This window comes from Dendropsophus ebraccatus, chromosome 3 (genome assembly GCF_027789765.1).
Source record: "Dendropsophus ebraccatus isolate aDenEbr1 chromosome 3, aDenEbr1.pat, whole genome shotgun sequence".
NCBI lineage: Eukaryota > Metazoa > Chordata > Amphibia > Anura > Hylidae > Dendropsophus > Dendropsophus ebraccatus.
Window position 1 is genome coordinate 45,524,856 of NC_091456.1, and position 24,503 is coordinate 45,549,358.

Sequence of the window (24,503 nt, forward strand, 5' to 3'; positions counted from 1 at the left end):
TTTTGTTTGTTGTGTGGGAACATAGCCTTAGGGTGGGTTCACACCTACCGGAACCGCAGTGGATTTCACGCTGTGAGTGCTGCACCAAAATACGCTGTGATTCCTGGTACTGTCATTTTGTATAGGTCTGCATGCTTATGTAAAGCGCCATCCCCCTTAACCAGCTGAGCAGGACGTCAGGTTGCTGGGAGCCACAGAAGCAAGCCGGAGCGCGGACAGGAAAAGTCAGCTGTGGGGTGTTGGGGACGCGGTTTACATACTCACAGCGGAATGAAAATTGACAGTACCACAAATTGCAACAGATTTCGCTGCGGAAATTGCAGCATGAAATCCGCTGCCATTCCGGTAAGTGTGAACCCACCCTTGTAGTGCAAGTGGTTATATGTATAGTGCAAAATGAGGATTTGCAACAAATAAATTGAAAGTTATGCAAAAAGGAATGTGCAAAGAGGCAGGAGCAACATTCAATAAATAAGAAATTTATTACCCAAATTCTGAGGTGAGGTATCCCCTCCTACACGCACCTTCAGCATTCTTTCTTGCCCACTGAAAAGAATTCTGATTTTGGCAACCGAGAGTTATTGGCAATAAAGTGGGCCTTCAAGGAATACACTATAACGCGAGCCGATTATTTATGCCCAGTGGCGCCGTCCAGGTCCTGCTTCTGCTCACTGCAGCACTCCTGCCCTCACCTCTGCTGCACTTCATGCTGGTCCTGGGTCTACTTTTCTCCGCCGGCTTCCTCATGTCTCCCTGCGTCTGCTTCCTCCTTCTGGCTGCTGCTGCAATGACACCTCTGGCCACTAGGGTGCATGCACGGACACCTGCTTTAGAGCAGGATTTAAACCTTTGACCGCGGGGTACACTGGTGTATGGTGTCTGGGGGTGTACTTGTGATGGTTTTTTTTTTGCGATAAAACAGTCCAGAGTCAGGTATAAATTGCAAACTGGGGTAAACATTACTGACGCTATCTGTGCAGAAATCCAAGCAATGACAGGGCTGTGAAATGACAGAACCACGGATAGATCGGCACCGGTGCCGCGGTCCATGTTTTGATTCTAACTGAGCCGCGTCATAGAGGAGAGCGGGTTTCCTTTCACTGGGGGTAGGCCGGCCCGCCTCCAGTGCTTCAGCCCCGGCCTGGTTCCCGTCGATAGAACGGCGCCGTACACAGGAACTGGGCCACGGTTCAAAAAATGGGGCGCAGCACTGGCTTCCGATCTATCCGTAGGTCATATACCATCAGGTACATTCGCTTTAAATGGATGGTTGTAATTTGAGCACAGTTTCCTTTGGCACCCCCAGTGCAGTGTACACACCCTAAGCGCTTAGCGCAATTTTTTTTTTCTTCACAAAACGGATGCATTTGTGTGCATCTGTTTTGATCTGTTATTCCATTGACTTGGGCAGCAAATCTAACACACTGACACTTTTTTCCAGGCAGCGCCAAGAATCAGCACAGCGCCACTGATCGGTGAGTATGAGTAAGTTTTCTCAGCCCATGTGTGCTGATAGATTCACCTTAGGGTAGTCATACGTAACGTATCCGCAGGGCCGGCTCCACGTTTTTGCGGGCCCTTGGGTGTCAGAGCCTCAGCAGGCCCCTCAGCCATCCACTATGCACCCATCATCCACACACTATGCACAATCACTTTAAACACCACTAACATACACAAACACACATTATTGACATAGAGACTGACTGACTGACTCACACACTGGCTGACTGACACACTCAAACACTGACACACAGCACTTACAGCTCAGTCTTCCTCTTCCTCTCTGTCAGGCTGCTCTCCACACTGTGAGGTTGAGGACCTTCCAGCCATGTGATCAGGTACTTCACCTTTTTTTTCTGTCTGTGCAGGTCCTGCTCTAGTGTCTTCTGATGTTCAGCGCTCACCCTGCACTACAGTGAGAGGGCTGAACATTAGAACACTGGACCCTTCTCCCTCTCTGAGCCCCTAGAGGCGCTGTTGGCCCCGACACTTGCCCAGGTAAGCCCTGCGTATCCGCAGCGGATTTCATGCTACGAGATCACAGCTATGAAATCTGCTACAGCTACTTCTCCTATTTAGAGAGCCAGGAGCCTCAAATGCAGGCCTGTAAATGCTATAAATGCAGGCCTATAAATATACTGTAAATCCCCCCAAATACATTTCTTTTATAGCGTTTCTTTATTAAAGCATTTTTCTTTTTTGCATTTAAATATTAAATGGCAACAGTAAGGGGGAACACAACAGGGCTGCACAAGCCCTGGCTTTGGCACAATTTAACCCCTTTTCTCCGGATTAGAATCAATCACTGCAAACTTTTTCTCCCCCAAGGATTGGTCAGAGAAGCCATCCCTAGCTTGACCAGGGGAGTGAGAACCTTTACTCTTAAGTTTGCTAGACCATGTGAACAGGGTCGTTTCTAGGACCGGGCAGGCCGAGCCACTGCACAGGGCACCGACAGCAGGGGCATTATTACTATAAGGGGCACAGCAGGAGGCATTATTGCTATATGGAGGGCACAGCAGGGGCTATTACTCTATGGAGGCACAGCAGGGGACATTATTCTTATATGGGGCACAGTAGGGGGCATTATTACTATATGGAGGCACAGCAGGGGGGCATTATTACTATATGGGGTACAGCAGGGGCATTATTACTATATGAGGCCACAGCAGGAGGCATTATTGCTATATGGAGGGCACAGCAGGGGCTATTACTCTATGGAGGCACAGCAGGGGACATTATTCTTATATGGGGCACAGTAGGGGGCATTATTACTATATGGAGGCACAGCAGGGGGCATTATTACTATATGGGGTACAGCAGGGGCATTATTACTATATGAGGCCACAGCAGGAGACATTATTACTATATGGGGCACAACAGGGGGCATTATCCTATATGGGGGCACAGTAGGGGATCCTAAATACAGGGGGCAACCCAGATACCTACTGACTTTACTAAACCAAACAGCAGAATTACAACAGTTTGGGAGCCTATAAGAGGGGAAAAGGGAAGGAAGTTGCTCAAAATGTGCGGAGGCCTGAAATGTTTGTCTGGCAGATTCTTAACAGACGAATTGTAGCTGCAAAAAATCATCATGGAGGTCTGGGCTGGATAGAGAGAAAAAGGAAAGTGATACCTCAGATCAAAGAAGACGTCACCTGTAAGTCACTGAATCATGTTTCTCTATTCAGTACCACCCTTATCTGGTAGGGGTGCAATACTGTTCTATGCCATAATACTCACACTGCATCTTCCTAGTAACCCGAATCTTGATAAAAGGGGGTGCTTTTATCAAGATTCGCCCTGTTGCAAAACTGACCTAGAAACTGCCCTGCATGTGAACAGGCAAAATAACCAGAGACTTGTATGCAGCAAAATCTAAAAATCTGTGGCTGTTGCTGTCTTCACCTAAGATCTGGGTCAAAATCGCAGTGATTGCGGCACTGTGCATAGTTTAAAAAGGTTTTATCCAAGACTGTCTCTAGTCTATGCTGAGAGGGCAAATAAGCTCTATACCTATACCTGTAACGCACTGTAATGCAGATTTTATTATAAAAGTCATTTTTGTGCAAAGAAGCAATTGTGCAAAAAATTTAGACTTTTCTACGTAGAAAGCGGTGATAAATAAGTGGAGCCCATTGCTTTTATTAAGAATTTAATTAAAATAAATTGTAAATAATTTACACAATTTGGTGCAGATTTGATTTACTGACACTGCGTTCTCATCATGAGTATACATATGCCTGCAGTCCTGTGACTTTATTTATAGTCTCTATAGTGGGCATGGTTTTATTACGGGTTTTTTTTGCTACTACCACACGGTTCCATTTTACATTCATAGTTTATTTAAATGATTTCTTAAACAGAAATAACGCATCCTGTGAAACATAGTTCACATCAAGCTAAATATTTCCACATAGAAAAAAAACAAAACATTTACATATATGATATTTATAGACGAGAGTGCCCCCCTCCCGCAACCACTATAGTTTCCCCGGTGATATATGAAGCATCAGGAGAGCAGAGGAAAGACACAGTTCCAGCACATTCTTCAGGTTCTCCAATTCTGAAAAACAAAATCATAATGAACATAATCTGAACATAGAAGTAGAAAAACGGATGGGTAGTGGGGATGGCTGGTGGTGTCAACACCAGGCAAGTCAATGGTTTCTAGGAGGTGCACTAGGGCATCTGCGTTAAAGCAGCAATAGATTTAACAGGTGTTTACTTTTTGTTTATTTATATTATTATATTTGCTGTTTCTTTTTAAACTCTTGGAAACCCTATTGCCTATATTAAACGCCCAGCAAATTATCTGTACTCTTCGCCAGATCTGTGCCTCCACATAATCCAGTCTTAGAGCTCTACAGGCAGTTCTTTCCTCCTCGTGGCTTGGTTTTTGCTCTTATAAATATTGTCAGCTGAGAGACGAGGTGTTCCAAATCATGTGCAATCGCCTAAATTTACCACAGGTGACTCCAATCAAGGTGTAAAAACATCTCAAAGAAGATCAAGAGAAATAGAAGACCCCAAAGGGAAATTTTAAGTACCTTAGCAAAGGGTCTGAATACTTGTGTCCTTCCAATATTTTTGTTTTTCATTATTGGTAAATGTCTAACTGCAGTACTAGGCCCCACTCCACTCACTCCAGTACTAGGCCCCAGCACTAAGAGAATACATCTTTCTTACCCAACTGTATGTCTTATGCTTCAGACTACAGTGGCAGCTGGATATACAATTAAGGAATACTAATTTTTATCACACAACTTCAGTAGGACACCTACAGAATGAATACTTTCTTATATTTATCAATCACAGCCACTTATATTCACAGTCACACAGCAAGCTCCACTTGTTAGCCCCTGCTAACTTCCCAATTGTCTTATGACATCCTTGGGCAAACTCTTCTGTCACAACATTCTGAAGTTCACATAATACTAAAATGAACAGCACACAACAGGCAATATTTCTGCAATAAAGGTACAAATGGCCAACCTGACATAATTGCTACACTTTTTGTAAAATGGGTTTATATCCATCCAAAAGGGGCTTCTGAACGATTTTCTGACTTCCTATTTCAAATAAATACTTGAATTGTACAGTGGATGCAACTGGTCAGATTACTACAGATACAATTTTGTGTAAATTGACTGGGGTTTGGATTACCAGGCTTTTTCATGTGTTTTTCTTGCCATAATAAGATCAAGACTGGTAAAGCTAATCCCATGGTAAAGCCTCCAAGGCTCTAACCATGTATACAAAGAAATGCAACAAAAAGTAATATTTTCTCACGTTGCTTCTGATTAGGGATGGTCCGAACCTGCCGAGGTTCGGGTTCGTACAAACCTGAACTCTCGGCAATGATTCCCGCTGTCTGCCCGCTCCGTGCAGCGGATGTATACAGCCGGAGGACCGCCTGGAAAACTGCGATACAGCCATAGCCACAAGCTGTATTCCAGTTTTCCAGGTGGTCCTCTGGCTGTATCCACCCTCTCCACGGAGGTGGAAGACAGCAGGAATCATTGCCGAGAGTTCAGGTTCGTACGAACCCGAACCTCGGCAGGTTCGGACCATCCCTATTTCTGATCTTTTCTCCAACTAACCTCAGGTTGTGTCCCCTTATTCTTGCGTTCATTTTCCTATTATAAAATACTTCCCTCCTGAACCTTATTTAGTCCTTCAAAAGGTGAAGTTCCACAAAAGTTAAAAAAAGGAGAAAAGTAATAAACAAAGTAAACATACCTATTCCCTTGCCAACATTGTTCCACTCCCTGGTCCTGCTTTTGGTTGACGGATGTAATTTTCGGCTACAATGTGGGTACATCACATACCTGGCTCTTCCAACTGCAGCGTCACGGTCCGGCTGAGCAATTGTCCACTCAGCCAGTCAGTGACTAGGGCTGTATCCCGCCCCAGTCAATGATGAGTGAGTGAGCAAGCTGGAAGAGCTGCAGGACACCAGCGGCTGTCAGCTGGACCTGGGAGCAGTGCTACAGGGCTTAGTTATTTTCCCACACCCCTCTGCCTTCCTTCTTTCTTGAATTTCATGTAACTTCTGCTTTAACATATTTAAAGGTTTCGATCATGTCCCTCTTTCAATTCTTTCCTCCAGACTATACAGATTTAGATCCTTAAGTCTTTCCTTATATGTTTTATGCTTCAGACCCTCCACCATTTTTAGTCCATCTTTGAACCCGCTCTATTTTATCAGTATATTTTTGTAGGTGAGGTCTCCAGAACTGGACACAGTAAGCCAGCTGTGGTCTCACTAGAGCTCTATACAGCGAGATCACAATCTCCCTCTTTGCTGGCTCATGGGAGGGCTCACCAGTCACTAGAAGAGGTGCCCCGAACCACCTATTCTTCCTCACCATGTTGAGGAGGATTTTTATGGAGCTTTGATTGAGTATTTGAGCTTTTGCTCCAAACAATCTCATCTCCATATGATCACCTAGAGTAGGATCATTTAGTATTACGTAATCTATATGACTGGGAACTAAATACCATCTCATTATTAGTTTATATGTTTTTCCATAGTGGTCACATTTATAGAGCAATATGAAATGGCGTTGTTGATACTGCACCAATCCGGATTCTGGCCCTTACCTGGTAATGCCTAGTTTTATTTTTAGTTGATCCAAGAGTGATGGATCCTTCCATAACTGTAGTGAGAGAAAAAGAGAAGACTTTTGTTTCGTCACACATCTTCACTATGTTCCAGTTCTACAATGTACAGCACCTCTTATGCCGGCAAAAGATATATAATACATGTGTTAACTTGACAGCAACCCCCACCCCAGCTTCCCCAGAGGATCCTCCGGTCCTCCAGTGGGCCAGTCCACCTCTCGCCCCCATGTGAATGACCAGTTTTACAGATTGTACACCTTTGAGGATATGAGTACAGAATAGTAAAATCAGTGCAATAAATATTCACATTCTGTATGAAGATACGGGATAAATACGTTGTTTAATACGGATCAAAATTTTGTTCCATTTTTGTTTTTCATTTTTCCGTAATGTACTGGGTTTGTTTTCTGTTATTACTATGCGTTTCATCCCTATTGACTCTTTTTAAAATCAAAGTATTATCTATTTTCTCCTGAAATACAGAAGTAAAAAGACAGAACAAATAAGAAGATGGAAATTACGAGAAAAAAAATTGAACATTTGGAACATGGTGCATAATATAAAAATGCATATAAAAGAATGGAAATATCAATGCTTTGTCACCATTTTTCTGATGAATAAAAATTGAATTGACTCCCATGTAGGCCTAGCCTAAAATAACATAAAACTTACAAAAAAAACCTAACAAAACTTACAGCTGAACTGAAGTTGGTGCGGATGAGGCCTGGAGCAAGGCAGTTCACTCTGATGTTCAGAGGTGTTAATTCTGGGGCAAGGGCTTTGGTTAAGCCGAGCAATGCCGTTTTACTGACACTGTAGGGGCCCAGAGCCTGAGAGAAAATAACAAAGAAGTAAAATGGAGCAGCTGAGGAGAAAAATCACACGTTCTGAAGATAAACCTATAAAGTACAGTAATAATTAATGTGTTATCAGAAAATGATGTACTGTTTAAATCATTGTTTTACTGTATGTTTAACACTTTCTTTTAAGAATTTTCAGTGATGTTTTTTTAAATCTATATCTTAACCCCTCCCACCACTGCACAGCAAATTAATGTCGCTGCAGCAACGTTAATTTATGATGCAGGATGACACAGGCACAGCTTCTGTACCTGTGTCATCCTTCATCATAAATTTACTTTGCTACAGTGACGTTGCGCATATTAAGCCTATAGATACAACGGTTGGCACAAACGCAGCATCTATAGGGCTTAGACAGAGAATTCTCCCTTTCCAAAGGGAGAATTTTCTGTCTGGTAACCATCGGGGCTCTGCAATGATAGCAGAGCCCTGATGGTAGCCATGGCCACCGGAAGTCTCAAGCTTCCAGTGTCCTGGCTACGGTGACCAACGGGGAGGGGAAGGAGGTAAGGCCGGCATGGGGCCGTGAGCTCTGCCCCCTCCCCTCTCTCCCCTGAAGCTAATACAAGCTTCTAACAGTGGGAGGGGACAGAGGAGAGGGGGCAGAGCTAGGGACTTCAGCTTATGGGATCATTATGACACCAGTATATAGATAACAGAGGTACACACAATAGCTATTGCTCACAACTCAGCCTCCCTCTCCTGTGGAAAGATCCCACAAGGCATGCTTATAAAGAGGAGGGAGTTAGCATGTGGACTGAAGAACTCCCTCAAGAGCGATGCTGCTCTGCTTCAACATGGCCCAAAATGGCACTGGAGAACGGACCTTGGGGCGTGATGGAATATATTTTGGATTGAAACACATGACTTCTGGTGGCCAGAGTGGGTTTTGAAAACAGTAAGGCCTTGAATCTGGAATTATTGTATTTTATAAAATTATATAACTTTGTAAAAAAACAGGTTGTGCTGGAGTTCTCTTTTAGGCTGCGTTCACACTACGTATATTTCAGTCAGTATATTTCAGTCAGTATTGCAACCAAAACAAGAAGTGGATTGAAAACACAGAAAGGATCTGTTCACACAATGATGAAATTGAGTGGATGGCCGCCATATAACAGTAAATAACTGCCATTATTTCAATATAACAGCCGTTGTTCTAAAATAACAGCAAATATTTGCCATTAAATGGTGGCCATCCACTCAATTTCACCATTGTGTGAACAGAGCCTGTGTTTTTAATCCACTCCTGGTTTTGGTTGCAATACTGACTGAAATATACGTAGTGTGAACGCAGCCTTAAAGTTATACTTTCACCCGTGCAATCACTTCAAAGGTGCTATGTGCCTCTGTGTAATGTTCCCTATCAGGCTCTATCAGCAGTTCAGAATGTCCTAGCCTGCTGTTAGATGTGATTTCAGCCACAGAAACATAAAAAAGGATATGTACTTACTGGAAAAGGGGTAAACCCTCCTAAAGATGAGACGATCACAATGCTACCCCCTCTGTAGAAAAAAAACAACATGGTGCCAGGTAAGTGGTTATAATGAAATGTATAAAACAATGCATCAATAATGCATTAAAAGTAATACGAGAGAATACTATCAGCTAAGGTGGGTGGGTGGGGTGAAGCCACCAGCATCTGCCCTGACTTGTGGTTTAAGAAACATGAAAATGACAGGTTCCTTTAAAAGCTATATGGGAAGCAGAGTCATTATTAGAGGCTCCTGGGAAACAGGGCCCTACCTACAGTCTGCCTTTTATTACTGCAATTGTATCTTATGTGGCAGTGCCAGGCAGACACCAGGGTCTGGCTGAGATTGGTACCTCAGTTGCATCTATAGTAATGTCTCTACACTCATCTTTTAAATTATATAAAATATTTCAGTCAGTATAGGTATATTTCAGTCAGTATTGCAACCAAAACCAGGAGTGGATTAAAAACACAGAAAGGATCTGTTCACACAATGTTGAAATTGAGTGGATGGCCGCCATTTAATGGCAAATATTTGCTGTTATTTTAGAACAACGGCTGTTGTATTGAAATAATGGCCGTTATTTACTGTTATATGGCGGCCATCCACTCAATTTCACCATTTTGTGAACAGATCCTTTCTGTGTTTTTAATCCACCCCTGGTTTTGGTTGCAATACTGACTGAAATATACGTAGTGTGAACGCAGCCATAGATTGTAACTTGTACATATACATACATATTGTATGTATTTTGGTGGTTTCCTTATTTCTGTTCACAATTAATTTACAGTACAGCAAATGCAAACTTAATACATCAGATCATGCTTATTTGTCAAGTACTAAAGAAAAACCCCTCATCATACTCCCAACTTCTCACCCTCTTTCCTCCATTTTGGGAACCACAAGCTTCACCAACAGGAATGTTGCTTTAACATTAACGTCCAGAATCTAAGGAAAGAACAGTAAGCAGTTACTATGTGCGTGAAAGCAAAAGTACCACCAGGTACATCGCTAGAGGCTTTTTACATTAACAAAACAGGGCCGGCGGGGATGCCAGTGGTGCCGGTCTATTCTAGGGCACCGGCTGGGCATGAAGCACTGGAGGTGGGCATACCGGGCCCCAGTGTAACAATCTCTCCTCTGTGATGCAGCTTCATTGATTCTAATAGAGCTGCGTCACAGAGGGGAGGGGATTCCGTCACACTGTGAATAAGGCCTTATTCACACATCGCGTAATCTACAGATCCGTATTTCCGTATTCGAGTAAGTGCACATTGTTGGCTATTGGGCTACTGACATAATCAGTAGATTACAAGGACACAAACCAATGCTAAAAAAAAAAAGGACATGTCCTAATTCAGACCCAGACTTTTTTTTTTTTTTTTACAGATCCTCATATAGACATCAATGGGATCTGCTATTTTTTACAGATTGTAACATGTTCGGCATCCGTATTTCCGTAAAAAAAATATGGTTATAATTGACATGTTGGGGGGAAAAAAAAGGATTTACAGAAATACGGATGCACTACATGAAAAAAATACTGAACGTGTGCATAAGGCCTAAGGCTTCTAAAGTATGCTCCCCTTAAGTGGTTATGCTAGGGGCACAACACCACTAGATGCCATGAGTGTACTACAAGATCTGAACACTTCACCTGCCAGTATGTATACTATTAAACCAACTCACGCAATAAGATTCTTCTCTTTTTGTGAGGATAAAGTTGGTGATACAATGAGTGGTCCTCCCCAATGAAGAGGGAGACATCACAACGCATTGTTCAGTGATTTTAATAAAGTGTTCAGATTTTTATTTTACTCACCACTCGTTGTACAGTGTTCAGGTCCATAATTCCTTGGCTTGCACCGCCAGCATCACCAACTTTTTCCACACGGCAGGTAAGTAACCATAAGTAGGTATGACATTGGAAAACAAAAAGTGGTATTTAACCAGTCTTACTTTTTCCCACACTTCATCTGTGGAGTCCAACATGTTCCCGAAAAAGGGGTTAACAGCTGCATTAGAAACCAGGATATCAACTCCCCCAAATTTCTGCATAGCCTAGAAAAAAAAAATGAAGGTGGAACCAATAGGAGTTAATCTTCTAGTACTTATCTGGTGCTGTATATCCTGCAGGAAGTGGTGTATTCTTTCCAATATTAAGAGCAGGAGAGGTTTTCTATAGGAATTTGCTACTGCTCTGGACAGTTCCTGTCACGGACAGAGGTGGCATCAGAGAGCACTGTGTCAGACTGGAAAAAATACACCACTTCCTACAGGACATACAATGGCTGATAATGGATGCATCTTGAGTGTTGGACAGTGTGGCTCTGGGGGGGACTCTCCCTGTATGGAGGGAGTCCCAGTCAAATGAGGTTCGGAATATGCAGTGGTTGTATGGGTGACAGCAGGGTAAGAGATAACTTTGCAATTAGGGGGGTGGTCGGGTGAATGCACTCCTTTGCCATAAAGTGTAAAAAAAAAAAAAAAAAAGGAAAATTCCTTTAGAAAATGACCTATTTTCTAACGCTATATTATACACTTACCGTATTCACTAGTTTTACTCTGTCTTCATTCTTCCCTACATGGCATACTGTTCCTTCTACCTCCAGACCTTCTTTTTTGAGTTCTTGAACAGCCTTGTCCACATTTTGTTGCTTTCGACTACTGATAAGAACTCGTGCTCCATCCCGGGCAAGCCGTCGTGCAATAGCTAAGCCGATCCTGTAATGGTATTCAATATAATTTAACTCAAAGTTTTTTAACATACACTCAAAAACATGTTTTCTCATCAATACATTTTCATTGCTTCCCAGCGAGTTCATAGTATTTGACATTAAAGGGGTATTCCACTCAAATACAACCATTATTTTACTAAGTAGTGCTGGTACAGTAAAGTTTTTAAAGCGTAACTGTCATATTTTTTTTTATTGCAGAAATCAGTAGTATAAGTGACTTTAAGAAACTCTGTAATAGGTTTTATCAGCCAAAAAAGCCTCCTTCTATACTCAAGAAGCAATCTCCCAGCCTCCCCCCCTGACTTCTTATCTGTGCATTATCAGGCAAACACGTCTTCATTACAGAGAAGCCAGTGAAGATGGGTTCTGCTCTCTCCATTGTAAGCCTATGAAGGGGGGAGGGGCTGAGGGAGATAAGGGAGCAGGAAGAGGTGACATCAAGGTCAGCTGTTTGTAGACTCTCTGGGCACCTAAACCGCAGGATTCTGGGGTCAGAAAGGTCAGTGCTTATCTATGAACTTACTGAGAGAAGATTGCAGGGTGTTGTGCTGTGCAGGACTGCTCCGTGCTCAGTCACTCCTAACAGCCCCTCCCCTCTCCATAGCCACATAATGGAGACAGAAATCCTGCTTCATTTGATGTGAGGGGGGAGGCTGGGAGATTGCTTTTTCTGTACAGAAGGAAACTCTTTTGGTTTATAAAACCTATTACAAAGTTTCTTAAAATCGCTTGTACAAAAAAATTACCCTGAAATGACAGTTACGCTTTAAGTTTAATTTTTAAAGGTTTTCCAGGCAAAATGATTGGCAGGTACAACCAGGACCTGCACCACTCAGCTGTTCAGCACCTGCATTGCACAGTGAATGCAGTTTGACTCCTTTCATCGCATAACAGTGGAGATGTGCAACTGCAGCTCAGATCCTGTTTAACCCCTTAAGGACCGGGCCTAAAATGGCCTTAAGGACCGAGGCAAATTTTATGAATATGACCTGTGTCATTTTATTCATTAATAACTTCGGGATGCTTTTACCTATCCGGCTGATTCTGAGACTGTTTTCTCGTGACATATTATACTTTACATTTCTGGTAAATTGGAGTCAATACTTATAAACTTTGAAACTTTTCTGCTTATACAGAAAATGGTTATGCCACATAAATTATATATTAAATAGCATTAGCAACATGTCTACTTTAGACTTTATCTTTCACTTTTTTTAGACAATAGAAAGCTTAAAACATTAGCAGCAAATTTCAAAATTTTCAGTAAAATTTCTAAATCAGATATTTTTAGGGACCTGTTCAGGTTTAAAGTGTATTTGAGGGGCCTGTATGTTAGAAAGCCCCACAAAGCACCCCATTTAAGAAACTACACCCCCCAAACTCTGCAAAAGCACATCCAGAAAGTTTTTTTTAACCCTTTAGGGGAGTCACAGAAATAAAAGCTAAGTGTGTAAGAAATTTAAATTTTTTTATTTTCTGTGCAGAGATTTTAATGTAATCCAATATCTTTCATAATGATAAACCTATTACCAGAGAAATGCACCCCAATATTGATTGCCCCGTTTCTGCAGTTTATACAAATACCCCATATGTGGCCCTATTGCGCTATTTGACGCAACCACAAGCCTCAGATACAAAGGATTGCCTAGTGAATTTCAACGCCTCCGTTATATTTGGTCATTTTGGACTGTACCACTTCAGGTTGGCAGAGGCTCTGGGGTGCCAAAACATAAAAAATACCCCTAAAGGGACACCATTTAGAAAACTACACCCCTCAAGGAATGTAACAAGGGGTGCGGTGAGCATTTGGACCCCACAGGTGCTTCACAGATTTTCAGAACAATGTGGCGTGAAAAAAGAAAAATTTATTTTTTACACTAAAACGTTCTAGCCTTCAATTTTTCATTTTCACAAAGGCATAAAAGGAATAAAAACCCAAAAACCGTGTAGCGCAGTTTCTCCCGAGTACGGAAATACCCCACATGTGAACATAAAGTGCCAAGTGGGCGCAGGACGAGCCTCCAAAGGGAAGGAGCGCCAATTGGCCTTTGCAAGCTGGATTTTACTGGAATGGATTTCAAGGGTCATGTCGCATTTACAGAGCCCTCGTGCTGCCAAAACACTGGAAACCCCCAAGTGACCCCATTCTGGAAACTGCACCCCTCAAGGAATCTAACAAGGGGTCCAGTGAGCAAATGGACCCCACTGGTGACGGGCACAAATGTGGAACAATGTGACGTGAAAGGGAAAATTTTCATTTTTTCACTTTCACGGCACAAATGTGCCCGTCATCAAGGGGTCCATATCCTCACTGCACCCCTTGTTAGATTCCTTGAGGGGTGTAGTTTCCAGAATGGGGTCACTTGTGGGGGGTTTCCAGTGTTTTGGCAGCACGACGGCTCTGTAAATGCAACATGGCGTTCATCATCCATTCTAGCCAAATCCAGCCTCCAAAATCCAAATGGCACTCCTTCTCTTCGGAGGCTTGCCCTGCGCCCACATGGCGCTTTATGTCCACATGTGGGGTATTTACGGACTCGGGGGAAATTGCTCTACACATTTTGTGTGTTTTTTATCTCTTAACCCCTTGTGAAAATGAAAAAAATCAAGACAAGATCAAGGATTTAGTATAAAAATTAAAAAAATTTTTACTCTTAACTGTTGGCCTAGCCTTGATTTTTTCCATTTCCAAAAGGGGTTAAAAAAGGAAATGAACACAAAACGTGTAGGGTAATTTCCCCTGAGTACGAAAATACCCCACATGTGGACATAATGTGCCATATGGGCACAGGGCAAGCCACCAAAGGGACAGAGCGCCATTTAGAGGCTGGAATGGAGGATGGAGGCCATGTCGCAATTAAAAAGCTCCTGTTTTGCCAGGACAGTAGAAACCCCCCACATGTGGAAACTACACCCCACAAGGAATCTAACAAGGGGTGCAGTCAGCATATGGACCCCACTGGTGACTTTCAAATATGTAGAACATGTGGTGTGAAAATAAAAAATCCCATTCTTTTCATTTTCATGGCACAAATGTGCCCGTCACCAGGGGGCCATATCCCGGCTGACCCCCTTGTTAGATTCCTTACGGGGTGTAGTTTCCAGAATGGGGTCACTTGTGGTCACTGAATGGGGTCACTGATCCCCCTGTTACGCCACACTCTGCACTTCTTCTGGGTTCTCCCATTCTCCAGTGTGGGGAATGTCACCTGAAAAATGTTGTCCTGGTGCGATGCGGGGTCCCACATATCCAGAAGCGCTGGGTCCGCTCCATGGCTGCTAAATATTAGGGCTCTATTACTACTTCTGATATGTTCGGATCGTGCCGCAAGCTACAGGGCAGCGAGGGACCAGAAGACCAGGTGGTAACCTTTATCCAGCAGTGGGAAGATCAGGTCCCAAACGATCTCCCCACTAACTCCGAGGATGGGGGGGGGAGGGGGCATCTGGGGGCTGGATTCGGGTGTCCCTTCCTTCATACACTCTAAGGGTACGTGCACACTGTGGAATTGCAAAGGATAACCCTTTGTGCATTCCGCAGCTGGCACCCACGGGCGGACTGATGCGAGCGTGCACGTCTCCGCACATGTCATAGACTTCATTCTATGTACAGGCGGATTCCGCCCTCCGTCCAAAGAATGAACGTGTTCATTCTTTGGATGGACGATGGAATCCAACCGTGCATAGAATGGAGTCTATGACATGTGCGGAGACGTGCGCGCTCGCAAATAAAATAAAAAAAACTTTTTGGAAAAAAAAAAAAAAAAAAAAAACTTTCTTCAACCCTATAGCCACTGATATGTGTATTATATACAGAACGCAAATTCCGGAAAAGGCCGAAGTTTGACGACGCTGGAGCCGTTGATTGCCGAAGGGGACCGCCGGAAAAAGCCGAAGAGGACGATGCGAGAAGAGGACGCCGCAGACCCGGAAGACGCGATCGGGACGCTGGATCAGGTGAGTATGGGTCAATACCTGCTCTGGACACCTCAGCTACCTAGCTGAGGTGTCCACAGCAGGTCTTTAACCCTTTCTTGGGGTACTTATATCGCCGTGATCGGGACGTGGCACCGTGGCAACCATTACTTTTAACAGTAATGGCGGTCGGTGCCGTTCTCGGACAGCACCGACCCCCATTGCTTTCCGGGCCATCGGGTCACCGATGACCTGGAAAGCTGCAGATCGCCGCTATTGGCTGATCTGAATTGGTCAACCAATAGTGCCGATCGTCAGCACAGGGGGGGGGGGGGTTAATTACATTATATAACTTACAATGTTCTGTACAGCTGATCCAGAGATATCCTCCTAAATAGCATGGACAATAAGTAGTCCTCTCCATTATGTGCATGAGCTCAGTAGTCCTCATTATTCATGAGAAACAGAAAACTCCATCCACCAGCTGCTGATTGGCAGTTATCTATCCATGCTGTGTATAGGCAGTCAACTGTCAATCACCAGCTGGAAGGCGGGAGGAGGGGTATGGGAAGAAGCCTATTCTCCTGCATATGAGGAGAATGGCTGAAAAAAAGATGTAAGTAATACACTGATCTGTTCAGCATTTCTGTAACTTGTTTATGCTGCCCTCATTTAAGGCAGCATAAACCTAGTGACAGGAGCAGTTACACATCTTCGCTGCTACACCATGAGTGGAGACTAACTCCATTCACAGTGTAGGGTGGACGCTGAACAGCTGAATCATCCTAAATGATTAGTCCTGTGGAGAGCTCATCAGTCCATTTTGCCTGTAAAACCAGTTTAAGAAGAAAAAAAGGTAGACAACTAGGGATGAGCAAATTTACAGTACTAGTGAAGCAAAGTGCCGTCACGCCACGCTGAGCTGTCAGCTTGTCAGCCTGCTGCCTGTGAACTCTGTGTTGCTCAGTGCCACTCTGCTCTAGAAGCTGAGAAAAGCTGGATCCAATCCTGGGAAAACTCTCCCAGTTTCTCAGGACTGGATACAGCTTTTCCAGACACCCAGCGAGGATCGACATGGAGTTCAAAGGCAGCCGCACTTTGCTTCACTTGTACTGTAAAATTGCTCATCTGCTCAACTTTTGTTGACAACTATTCAAGCCAGTGAGCCAGAAATGTGCTCAAAGGAGTTTTCACTTTTTATCCCATTCATTCTGCCTTTTTATGTAGGGGACAACAATAATGAGACTATAATACTTCCATCCTAAGGTTGTGTTCAAACATCGTAGTTTCATAATTTCTGTGAAGACAGTACTTCAGTGAAACATGTGTGAACACGGCCTTAGGCTATGATCACACACAGTATTTCCAGTTAGTCTTTTTTTTTAACAAAAATCAGGAGTGGAACTGACAGGGTAAAATTATAATGGAAAGATTTTCACAGTTTTGTATTTTTAACCCACTCCTGGTTTTGGTTGAAAAAAGACAGAAATACTATGTGGGAACATAGCCTTAGGGTACAAACACACACGGCATATACACTGCGTATTTACTGCTGCGATATGCAGCAAATACGCAGCAGATAAGCAGCAGATTAGATCTAAATAACTGAACACAGCATCAAATCTGCACCATCAAATCTGCTGCTATCTGCTGCATATACGGTGTGTGTGTGTGTTTGTACCCTTAGGCCGCATTCACACATCAAACACATTCATTATGATGCAGTGATCTCGGAAACAGTTAAAGCTCCATGGTACTGAACTGGCACAGCACAGTGTCAGTACAGTATCAAGGAGCTTTACCTGTTTCGGAGCTTTCTGTCTTAGGCCATGTTCACAGAGAAGATCATCCCGGCCGGATGATCTTCACTGCTGCTGAATTCGGATGCGGGCGCATCTGTGCACGCCGGCATCTGAATTCGCCGCTGCACACAATAGAGCATGCGGCTGGAGCCACACACTCCATTGTGTGAACTGACAGGTTCTCTGCGGCCGCTATTCAAGGCTGACATGTCCGGACGGGATTCCCTTAGCCTGCAGCACAATGTAGGTAAAGGATTAATCACAGCCGTTGTTGCCGATTTGCAATTAATTTGCTGACTAATAATTTACTTAAGTTGTGTGAACATAGCCTTATAATGAATTATGATGCAGAGGGTTCCGAAACAGCTGGGGAGTGCAATCCGTGATATACAGTCAGCATACAAAGAGCTTGGAAATCTACATCAACTCTGACCTGGAACCGATTCACAAAGCTGCTGCCTGTGCCTTAGAAACACCTGTGCACCTCTTGGTAAATCCAGTGAGACACTAGACGAGTGGGGGTGTATTACACAAGTTATACAATAAGAGTCACGCCAAATAATATATTTACCCATCAGATGATGCAGTCACCAGGGCCACTTTGCCTTCAAGTTTTCTGGGAACTTGTATTCCTCTTACACTCTGCATTATGTATGATCCTCCACCGGCACGTGACAGGGAAACTAAACGCTGAAGGGGCAAACGATACATGGAGGAAGAGAGTGTACTGTGCGCCTGCAGGCGAAAACAGATGGGAGGAGTATCAGAGAAAAGCTCAAAGTGCAGAACAGTTCATGAATCTAGATGGACACAGCAGATATAGTTAACCTTTGTATAAACTAATAGCCTGGAGATTAGCAGAAACGTGTCCTTACTAAACTTCTTATAAAGTAGCTCACATTAAAATCCATAATTCCACATTTATCTTATCAGGAGTTACCATAGAGGAGAGTGATCCCTGTTAGGACACCTTCAAACAGATTCCATTTTCAGACTAGGTTTACACTATGTAAAAACAACGGCCGTATTTCATAACAACGGACGTTATTTCTCAAATAATGGCTGTTGTTTTCACAACGGTGGTTGTTATGAAATACGGCCGTTATTTTTACAGAGAGTGAACCTAGCCTTAAACTCATGGAGAAATTGCCTGCAGTTTGAGGCTATGTTCACACTGCGTATATGTCCGGCCGCATATTTTCACGGCCGGACATATACGCGATAAACTCCGGCCGGAGATTTACGCTATTTGCGGCCGGCTACATACGGACCGCAAACTTACGCCCGAAGTCTACTTACTTATATACTTACGTATATGTACCGCAAGACAGATATTACCAAATACACCAGCATATAGGAAGAGAAAATATTATCACCATATATATTACCGCCATACTGTTACTGACCAAATCCTGTATACTGGGACCAATATTGCCAATAATACCAGTATACACAGGGGAAATATTACCGCCACACCACAACCACTACCATCACCACCATATTGTTACTGACCAAATCCAGTATACTAAGACCAATAAAACACAGTATCGGATAACAAGTAACAAATATTACCACCACATACTGACTAACACCGCCACATACTGACTAATACCACCACATACTGACTAACACCACCGCTGCTACTGAATAAGATACACTGTACACAGATCACTATCACCTCATACAGTCATATAGAGGTGGACGCAGCTCCACACAGGTTGTATACACCATATAAATTACAGTGTAGTTATATCAGGTGACTCACAGGGGACGTCTTCTCTGATCAGAGTTCTTCCCTTTTCATTTTCTCCTTCTCCATCTGCCCTGGGCCATTATGAGAACTTCTCCGAGGCTCCTCACACTGGCACCATCCTCATCTCTTTACATACTGCACATCTGTAATGGCCCCTTTACACACTCATTTAGTGGGTAGCCCTGACATTATGTGACCCTCCCTTATAGTACATATAGATGGCCCCCACTGCATGTTGCCCCCCCTCTACCCCCTCCCCTTATAGATGCCCCCCTCCCCTTATAGATGGCCCCCTCTCTACCCTCCCCTTATAGATGCCCCCCTCTCCTTATAGATGGCCCCCTTTCCCACCTCCCCTTATAGATGGCCCCCCCCCTCCCCTTGAAGATGGCACCCTCTTCTCCCCCCCTTATAGATGCCCCCCTCTCCCCATTATAGATGGCCCCCTCTTCTCCCCCCCCCCCCCCTTATAGATGCCCCCTCTTTCCTCTATGCTAAGCAGAATTAAAATAAAAAAACACACAAACTCACCTAATAATCCGCTCCCCCGGTGATCCTCTCCTTCTTCAAGCTCGTCCCGGCCCCTGGCTGTCGGGGGTGTCCCATCCTATCCCGGCAGCGCCGTGCATCAGTGAACTCCCTATGCACCGGGGCTGGGACTTCCGGCACAGGAAGCGTCTCTGACGTGCACTTCCTGTGCCGTAAGTCAGACGAGCCTGCTCTTGTGACCGCAAGCAAAACAATGCTTGCGGTCACAAGAGTGATTTATGGGGGGGAGCAGTGAAGTGGCAAGGGGGCCCCCCCTTGTGGCGGGCCGGGTCGCAGCGGGACAGCTGTGACCCTGGTAGCTACGCCACTGTATACATGCCAGCAATAGAAGCACAGTCGTGTCCTTTTTGGACAAGCATTTTTTCAAAATGTTTTAAAAATAGTTTGAAAAGCCTGCGTGAACAGGAAAAACGTTATGGGGGGAATTTATCAACCTCTCTTTTCCAGAATCTGGAATACTAAAATCATTTGTGCATAAATGTGTTCAGCATGTTTGTACCACACTCGCCTCTCTTTAAAAAAGACAGTCAGGCTTAAAGGGGTTATTCAGCCCTACAAAAAACATGGCCACTTTCTTTTAGAGACAGCACCATTCTTGTCTCCAGTTCAGGTGTGGTTTGCCATTAAAGGGGTAGTCCGGCGGGGGGGCATTTTTTTCCTGACACCGGGGAGTAGGTGGCTGAGGAAAACAACGTCCACTCACCTCTTCAGTTCCAACGGCGAGTCCCGCATTGCGGCGCTCCAGTCCCCGGCCGCTTCCTGGTGTCTCCGGCCCCAGATGTGACATCTCAGGTCCGCTCAGCCAGTCAGTGACGGAGGCGGGATCCGTTTCAAGTCCGCTCAGATCCCGCCTCTGTCACTGACTGGCTGTGCGGACCTGAGACGTATCGTCTCTGGCCCGCGTCAGACACCAGGAGGTGTCCGGGAACCGGGGACCAGAGCGCCGCGATGCGGGACCCGCCGCTGGATCCGGGGAGGTGAGTGGACGTCGTTTCCCTCAGCCACCTCCTCCCCGGTTCCAGGAAAAAAATGCCCCCCGCCGGAGTACCCCTTTACCCAGAGAGTATAGCCTCCTGCTATTAAAGAGACATGCACATCTTAGGCTGTCGTCACACTCAGCAGTTTCTTTTGGAAACTGTCATTGCAGTTTCTGAGCCTCCGGGTGCATTCACTTCCCGTGTTTGCCCAGTATGCTCCCATTTGAATCTCCGCTCGTGCCATATCCTCTATTCTATGTCAGGCAGATTCTGTCGTCTGCCTAAAGAATTGACATGTGCTTCTCCATGCTGGGAAAAGCTGAATACAGTCCTGGGAAACTGAGAGAAGTTTCCCACGACTGGATCCAGCTTATCCTGGCACCCATAGTTCAAAGACAGCTGAGTGACAAGCCTACCACCGAGCCTAGCGAAGCGCTTCACTAGTACTGTAAAGTTGCTCATCTCTACTTATCAGCTACTATATGTCCTGCAGGAAGTAGTGTATTCTTTCCAGTCTGAGGCTATGTGCACACTATGGAATCCTGACGGAATATCCGCTACGGATTCCACAGCTTGCACCGGCTCGCTGGTGGCCGCGCACATCTCCGCTGGTCCCATTGGCTTCCTTCTATGGTTTGTCAGATTCCACAGTCCGCCCAAAGAATGAACCCGCCTATTCTTCGGGCGGACGGCGGAATGTGGCAAGCCATACAATGAAACCTATGGGAGCAGTGGATATGCACAAGGCCGGGCTGCGGAATCTACCGCGATTCCGTAGTGTGCACATACCCTTACACAGTGCTCTATGCTGCCACCTTAAATCCTGACAGGAAGTGTCCAAAGCAGGAGAGGTTTTTTTATGGGGATTTGCTACTGTTCTGGCCAGTTCCTGACATAGACAGAGGTAACAGCAGAGCGTTCCATGCCAGACTCCACTTCCTGTAGGACATACAGCAGATGATAAGTACTCGAAGACTTGAGATTTTTTTTTTAAATAGAAGTAATTTACAAATCTGTTTAACTTTCTGACACTAATGTAGTAAACTGGAAAATGTATTTTTTTCCCCCTCCGGAGTACTCCTTTAATGAACTTGTCACATTTCTCCAGGACAGTTTCCATTATATGAAATGCTGATCTTAGTATACTTCCCCCCCCCCCATTCTTTTAGCATGCTGCATTTAAAAAAAAAAACAAAAAAAAAAAACACTGACACCAAAACATAAACCCCCCAAAAAGCAATGTGCTGTGATTAGAGATGAGTGAATTTACAGTAAGTTCAGGTTACTGTATTCATGCTTTCCAGGCAGTCCTTGGGCCGTATCCATCTTCTCCAGCCACCGGGATTCAAATGACGATAGTTCAGGTTCACGTGAACCTGGACTTACTGTAGGTTCGGCGGTTCGCTCATCTCTAAGCTGTGACGTGTGTAATTTTTTAAAAAAGTTTCTATAGATTCGCTAAAAACACAGATCACCACCATAAACAATATAACAATAAATTGCGCTCAGTCACATATATGTACATGAGCCCTGCATACTAAAGATCTGGTAAAAAGCGTATCCGCTGTCTGCCAGTCTATGTACTGTGAACGACACTGCGTTCACTCATTTCTTTATGTATGAAGATTAAGTAACAAACCTGCAACTGAACAGTGATCAGCAGTGTTGTGTCCTCACGGAACTCTACTGTCTTCTCTTTCCTGTATAAGGATAGCCAGCCCCGCCTCCTCTGCAGACCTCTATCTCCCTCTTCTGGCCGCTGGCCGGTACTGCTGGGTTCAGTGACAGCTTGTTACACCAAGGTCTACAGTATATTTACACAGCTTTGTCTCAGACAGTCAGCCAATCGCAACTCAGCTTTCATTTCTTGTAGTGGGCTGTGGTTGGCTGTTATGATTGAAACATCTGGCCCAGTGTGTTTGTAAAATCTTCAGACCCCTTTAATTTTGTTCACATTTTATGTTTTGGTCAATACCCAATAATGATTAAGTAATTTATTAAAAAAAAAAAAAAAAGGACTAAGGGTAGCTTCACACACACACCGTATCAAAGTGGATTTTCTGCTGCGGATCCGCAGCAGATTTGATCTAAATAACTGAACACAGCATCAAATCTGCTGCGGATCCGATGTGTGTGAAGGCACCCTTAGGCTGGGTTCACACTACGTATATTTCAGTCAGTATTGTGGTCCTCATATTGCAACCAAAACCAGGAGTGGATTAAAAACACAGAAAGAATCTGTTCACACAATGTTGAAATTGAGTGGATGGTCGACATATAATGGCGGGCCGGCCGGGCTGCAGGCGTGCGATCGCAAAAGATTTTTCCGTACGATATATCGTACCGTCTAAACACTGATCGTTAAAATAAATTTCGAAAACATTAATCGTACGATCGGGCCAATAATCGCCTCGTGTAAACTTAGCATAAGGGTGCTTTTACACAGAGATTTATCTGAAAGATCTTTGAAGCCAAAGACAGAAACAGACTATCAGAAATCCAGTCATAAAGGAAAGATTGAGATTTCTCCTCTTTTCAAATCCATTCCTGGCTTTGGCTTCCAAAATCTGTCAGATAAATCTCTCTGTGTAAAAGCACCCTATGGGTATTTAAAAAGAGGAGAAATCCGAGTCTTTCCTGTGTGACCTATTCTCTGTTTATAGTCTGTTCCTGGCTTTGGCTTCAAAAATCTGTCAGATAAAACTCTGTAAACGCACCTTTAGGCTATGTTCACACTACGTAAATTAACGGCCGTTGTTTTTACCCGGCCGGACGTGTGCGCCTGAAACTACGGCCGTAGAAATATGGCCATACGGTCTAGTCGTGTTTCTGAGCGGGATAAAACAAGTCATTTATTTGGAATACTGCGCCCAGCCCAATAAACCACACAGAAAATTTTTTATTTCAAAATAAAGTTTAATTTTGCAGAAATAAATATTCAGTGCGCGGCCGCATTGAACTCCACGGCCGTAGTTGGAACATTAGCGGCGGGAAATAAATGACATGTTAATTTTTCACGGAGCCGTGAAAACAACGGCCGTTGTCTGATACGTACTGTACATTGTATGACCGTTATATATATTGCAGCCAAGGCATAGCACTGGGTAGCGTCTGGGTTGCTATGGTTACCCCCCCAGAGCTATGCTATTGCCCGCGCGGCATCAGAGGGAGCGAATCTCCCTCCGGATTTCCCATAGCCTATGGGGTAAACTGCCCAGGGGGGAGCGCAGCTCCCCTCCGGGCAGGGGCAGCAAGAGGAGGCTGTGTGAGACAAACTCATCCTGCTGCCAAATCGCCGCTAGGGACAGCAGGAGGAGGCAGGGACAACATGACGTTCCAGGAACTACCTGCTTTACATTACATTCCTGGAACGTCATTTTGTAGCAAGGGGTTAAAGGGGAACTATCAGCAGGTTAGACAAATCTAGCTCCCTAGTGGGCACAGGGCACGGGAATGAAGACTGCACATAGACCCAAAGCAAAGAGCAACCCTAATTAATAAACATAGCTGCCAGGAATAAAGACACAGACACCAATATAACTTTTGCTGGGTGGTGATCGGCCACAGCTTTTAATTATTTCTCAAACCAAACCAATAACCGGGCATGTAGTGCCGAACTCTTAGACAGACTCCTGCCGTGCAAGTCCGCCTTACTAACCCAACACGCCTGCTTAGCAGGTAATTTCCGCCACGGAGGAGACCCTGTAGCCCTACACGGGGCTCCGACCACCACCCAACAAAGAGGGCCTGCTTAATGCCATCTTGGATGCAAGAGAAATATATCAGCTCAATATATATCAGAGCACT

General features: G+C 44.4%; 1 protein-coding gene across 1 annotated transcript; it reads right to left on the reverse strand.

Annotated features, from left to right (window-relative positions):
* Window positions 1-3,632: 3,632 nt before the first annotated feature.
* Window positions 3,633-22,412, reverse strand: LOC138785563 (dehydrogenase/reductase SDR family member 4-like). Its single transcript, XM_069961632.1, has 9 exons — window positions 22,336-22,412; window positions 17,989-18,152; window positions 11,509-11,686; window positions 10,922-11,023; window positions 9,840-9,910; window positions 8,941-8,992; window positions 7,326-7,460; window positions 6,610-6,665; window positions 3,633-4,069 (listed from the first exon to the last, which is right to left on the reverse strand). The coding sequence occupies exons 2-9, from the start codon at window positions 18,126-18,128 to the stop codon at window positions 3,955-3,957; spliced, it is 849 nt and encodes a 282-aa protein (XP_069817733.1). The 5' UTR covers window positions 18,129-18,152; window positions 22,336-22,412; the 3' UTR covers window positions 3,633-3,954.
* Window positions 22,413-24,503: the final 2,091 nt, after the last annotated feature.